General features: G+C 51.0%; 1 protein-coding gene across 1 annotated transcript in view; it reads left to right on the forward strand.

The window, feature by feature from the left end:
* Positions 1–5,000, forward strand: part of LOC308164226 (receptor-type tyrosine-protein phosphatase zeta-like) — a gene marked incomplete at both ends in the record, with an annotated part of 29,947 nt that overhangs the window by 13,064 nt on the left and 11,883 nt on the right. The window contains 7 exons of the mRNA XM_080538368.1: positions 943–1,120; positions 1,866–1,992; positions 2,156–2,208; positions 2,300–2,785; positions 2,904–3,060; positions 3,228–3,482; positions 4,283–5,000. The exon at positions 4,283–5,000 is cut by the window's right edge and continues 137 nt beyond it. Coding sequence (XP_080394494.1) covers positions 943–1,120; positions 1,866–1,992; positions 2,156–2,208; positions 2,300–2,785; positions 2,904–3,060; positions 3,228–3,482; positions 4,283–5,000 — 1,974 coding nt within the window. The remainder of the gene's footprint in view (positions 1–942; positions 1,121–1,865; positions 1,993–2,155; positions 2,209–2,299; positions 2,786–2,903; positions 3,061–3,227; positions 3,483–4,282) is intronic.

Consider the following 5,000-nt stretch of genomic DNA (forward strand, 5'->3'; position numbering starts at 1 on the left):
AACCAACAACAACACTGTTAGGGGTTAGCCCTTCCTCTCAACCCAAAGCTTACAGTACACAAATGCAATCCTAAACCTACTGTACCTATTGCAATATTAAACTTACCATTCTGAAATGCCATGGCACCATATCACACACACACAGACACTGGGCCATATTTCCAGTAGTATATTATAGTAATATTATTGCCTTCTCCCAAGGTCATATGACATTGCTAATCAAAGACACTCTCTCTTCTGCTTTAAAGTAGAGTAGTTGCTAGGAAACCCCACTTTGTAGTTCTCCCTCTCCGTCTAGCAATTTCTTTGGGTCTCTTTTTGAAATTGAAATAAGTCCTCAGGAATTCAGACATTCTGTGCCACTCTGTCAGACCCTTAGCATAGATATGCATCCCTCTTCAAGAGCAACCCTGGTCAGTATCACTCTGAGAAACACAGGAGTTTTTTCCTCATGAACGCTCCTTCTCATCTCACCCTCGTCTTCCCCCCCCGTGTTGAAAACTGGTAACGTACCGACAGATGTTCCTCCCCCTCTGCAGCGCTTACAGAATAGGTCTGTTTTCCCTCGGAGTTTCCTCTGGGGTATTCCACTGAGTCAGAAACAGCCCTGTGACCGGCGGCGGATAGTAACACAGACAGCCTGTCAGAGAACAGGCGAGAACCAAAACAGACCCACACACAGGCCCGGCGCCAGAACCAACACCTTGGGAGTTCATTGATTTTGTATGTGTGGGTGGGGGGGGACCAACGTGTGTGGTGGGATGGTAGTTTTACGTTGCTTAAGCGCTAAATAGATAGACATAGTATATGGACCTACGTATACCTACGTCGGCCTCGCCCACAAAACAACCTCCAATCATGTGTCCTCGTTATGAGATGAATCATTTGTTTGATTGACAATGTCGTTTGTGATTGTGTTTCTCTGTGTTCTCCAGCGTGCAGCTCGGAGCCAGAGAACGTGCAGGCAGACCCTCAGAACGACACCACCATCATGGTGATGTGGGAGCGCCCCCGTGTGGTGTACGACACCACCATCGACTGGTACTCTGTCACCTACCAGCGGCTGCAGGGCCAGGACCAGCCCAAACACGAGTACCGTACGGACGGAGACCAGGACGTGGTAATACACCTGTCTGTCTGGCTGGTTGTCTGTCTGTCTTTAACCATCTATCCATCCATCCATTCACTCATCTCCGGCGGCTGTGACGCAGGACGTAAAGCCGGTGTCTAATGATCGCAAGGCCGGCAGATCGGCGGTTTGAACTCTGGCTGGCCACATGTCGAAGTGTCTTTGGGCAAGACACTGAAGCCCAAAAATTGCTCCCAATGAGCGGGCCGGCGCCTTGCATGGTAGCTTGCCGCCATTGGCGTGCGGATGTGTGTGAATGAGAGGCCATTGTAAAGCACTTTGGAATAAGGCGCTATATAAGTCAGTTCACTTACCACCCGTCTATGTTGTATATATCCATAGCAAAGATCACAGTCATAGTGTATTCTCCATAGCGAACACTGTTCTACTCTATGATATTCTTCTATATTGTCTATGTTATTCTCTCTCATAATGGGGTAGATTTGACAGGTTCTCAGTAGATACTTCTGTTTGACCTCGCATACGACCTTCTGCTCTCGGAAAAAACAATACCCAAATCCATAGCGTTGCGTGCGTTGTGAGATCAATCGCGGAAAACTTTTTCCATGTCTGTTAAAATGCTGACAGTGAGCCAACGTGATGTGACTGCTGTATGTGTGTATTGGCAGGCTCGTAGAGGAGTTGAATGAGTGAATGCGGCAATGTGTTCAGTTGAACAGTTGATTGATTGATGGATGTATTGACTTTCTCCTGGCCTTTCCCTTCCTTCCTCCAGGGGGCGATCATCCCCGGGCTGCTGGCTAACAGCAGCTACGTGGTCCAGGTTGTGGCGGTGTGCACCAACGGGCTGACCGGACGGATGAGTGACCAGATCATCGTGGACATGCCGTTAGAAGACCCTGGTGAGACCAGGGTTTATGGAGTCATCGGCGCTGTGCAACGCTTGAGCTTTTTCTAATTGAATTGCATTGAAAGTGCTTTTTTTAGGCTTAATCTGGGTGAGTCCATGAAATTGGCCCTTAAATGTTAACAATTGGGTATTGTATCCGTGCCTTTTTCTTTCAGGCATTGAGTCTGAGCCTGACACCGACCCTATAGCAATGGAAGATATGCTGCAGGTAATATTTCTATATTAGCGTTCAGAATTATGATCAAAGTGTATCAAACGACGACTAGACATTATGTATGACTGAATTATTCTCCTTCAAGGTCAAGACCCAAGTGAATCAGAACCCAGAGGACCGTGACCAAGAAGATCCGAGCCCAGAAGACCAGAGCCCAATAGATGAGATTCCAGTTGAGCAGACCATAGTGTATCAGAACCGTGGTGGTGAAGACCACCAGACCCAGCAGATCCTCCCGGATCAGCCCCTCACCAGTGTTGCCTCCAAAGTCACCCCTGAGACCAGAGAGGACCAGAGCCCTGCGGACCTTGACCAGGACCAGAACAGACTGGACCAGAGCAGGACCGGAGGAGAGGACCAGAGAGCTGTGGATCAGAACCGGGTAGACCAGACGCAGCGGTTTCCCAAGGACCGACCTTTCACTAGTGCCGCCGCCGACGGGAGGGGCGCCATCTTTGTCACCAAGGTGACGGACCAGCCGGGGTTCCTGTTTCCCATCCCTCGGAGCACCAGCCTGCCTGTCCGCCGGCGGATCACAGAAGAGGCTTCGCTTTCATCGTCACCGAATAAGGTGATTACATCATATTTACATGTTTTTACTCTTAATCTATCTTCTTCTTTCATTTTTAATACGCATGCATCATTGAGACCCTCTTTGACCAATGTTTGGTGTGATCTGATCTGTCCAGAGCACGAGAAAGGGTTCCCAGGGTCAGCCTGCTGTAGCAGGTGTCTCACCACCGGGGGGCGACATCTACACTACCCCAGCTGGGGACATGGCAGTCACGGACGCTTACTTCGAGGATGTGTTGGAGTCTACCGCCTCCACGACGACACCATCACAAGGCAAGAGAGCCAACATAGCATGATTAGTTTATTCTTAGGCTTTTAATAGGTTAGATATTAGGTAATAGGCTAGCTGTAGCTAGCTGAACATTAAAACATTAAACACTAATAAAGCCCATTAAATTGAATTGAACTGAGTGCTATTACTGCTCAATTTGACCACACAGGGAGTAGCGAGGACAAGGGGATGGTGGTGACGTCTTTGTCTAATGACGACGGTGACCCAGGTGACACAGTGACCCGGGCCACCGCTCTCCCAGACACCGCTGTGTCAGTCACCTCCGCTACCCCACCTGTGCCTTGGGTCAGGGTTCGGACCCCCGCAACCCCCGGCAACATCCTTTCTACAGCCTCCAGCTCCAGCACCACCTCATCAGCCCTCGTCAGGACCCTGCTACACACCACCCAGCCCATGTTCACCGGTAGGAACTATACCCCTCTCCGCTGTTTACCACCGACCCTCTTCGCCTGCATGCTCTAAAGGGCTGAATCCCAACTTGAGATAGGGTTAGGCTAAATGTAACTCAAACCCCTCGCATAGGATTTAAATAATTGATTAAAGTCGGGCTTGGTGGTGGCGGTTGTTGTGGCAGACAGTAAAGTGCCACGTAGCCTAACTGTAGTGATAATAGATTCACTCCTTCTCTTGAGATTCAGTTCTTTCAATTTTCCCTCTGGTCATTTGGCTGCTCGGTGTGGTTTATACTGCAAGATACTGCAGTTTGGGTGTCTCCACTGCGTTCAGTCATTCTGGTTGCTTACTAATACCTTCGGAGTTACTTGTTGGACTTTATTCCCCTCAGTGGTGCTTGTGCTTGGCAGTGGTGGTGGTTTTTACCCAAGCTAAGCTTACAGTTTCTGTCTTTTCCTTTCCTAAATGATCTGACAGAGAGACCAGCTTCTTCCTCTTGCATCTTCTTCTAGGACACTTCTGCATCCTCCTGCTGTGCCTGGCTATGTGTTCTGGCTCAAGTGCTGCCACCTGGTGGCGGTTCCATTTTTAAAAATTACTCTACTTCCCGATAGGGGTGGCTATTTCGTTCTCTGACGGGTGTGGTGGTGTTTCTTGTCTCCTGTATCGATTTGGGCAGGGACTGTTTTTTCATCTGGCAAGTACTTGACTGTTTCTGATACCTCCATCTTTGGCCCTGTCTGTCCGTCCTAGAGCTTCTCCCTCGTGTTGACTCTCTCAGCCTCACGTCTACGGGTCTGTCTGTTCCAGCCAGTACTGCCACACCCTCGCCCAGCTCTCAAGAGGGCTCTGGGGGTTCCCCCACAGCCCCCCTCGACTCTTTGGTCCTCGACCCCACCTACACCGCTACCCCTTCTGAAGATGGCTTCGGTACCCTGGAACCTTCTATCCAGCCCTCCGAAACTCTCCGGTCTACTCTCACCCCCTCTGAAGAGGGCCCCAGTACCGTGCAACCTTCTCTCGCCCCCTCCTCTGGGGGCTCCACTACCCTACACCCCTCTGAAGACCACTCCACTACCCTACACCCCTCTGAAGACCACTCCACAGCCCTGCACCCTTCTCGCACCCCTTCGTCAGGACACACCACCGCCCTATACCTCTCTGAAGAACCCTCCTCCACGGCCCTGCGCCCTACTCTCGCCCCCTCCACAGACAGCAGTGGGTCGGGGTCTGGCCTCTACCGGGAGACCCTGGAGCAGAACTGGGACGCCGTTGTGACTCTGGGTTTCAAGAGCGACCTGCCTCCCCTCACACGCATCCCTCCGAGCCTGGACCCAGCAGAGAGGACAGGAAGTGATGCGCAGAGTGAGACGAGCGGTGAGACCAGTAGTGGCTCTGGGGGGTTTTCCTCAGCGTTCTACTTCGAGAGTGCAACAGAGAGTGCAACAGAGAGTGTAACAGAGAGTGTAACAGAGAGTGAGACCGGGAGTACCGTGTCACAGGAGGAGAAAGCAGAGTCCCTTCCCTG

The sequence above is a fragment of the Nansenia antarctica genome (assembly GCF_963989245.1).
Source record: "Nansenia antarctica genome assembly, chromosome: 8".
In the NCBI taxonomy this organism is placed as follows: Eukaryota; Metazoa; Chordata; class Actinopteri; order Argentiniformes; family Microstomatidae; genus Nansenia; species Nansenia antarctica.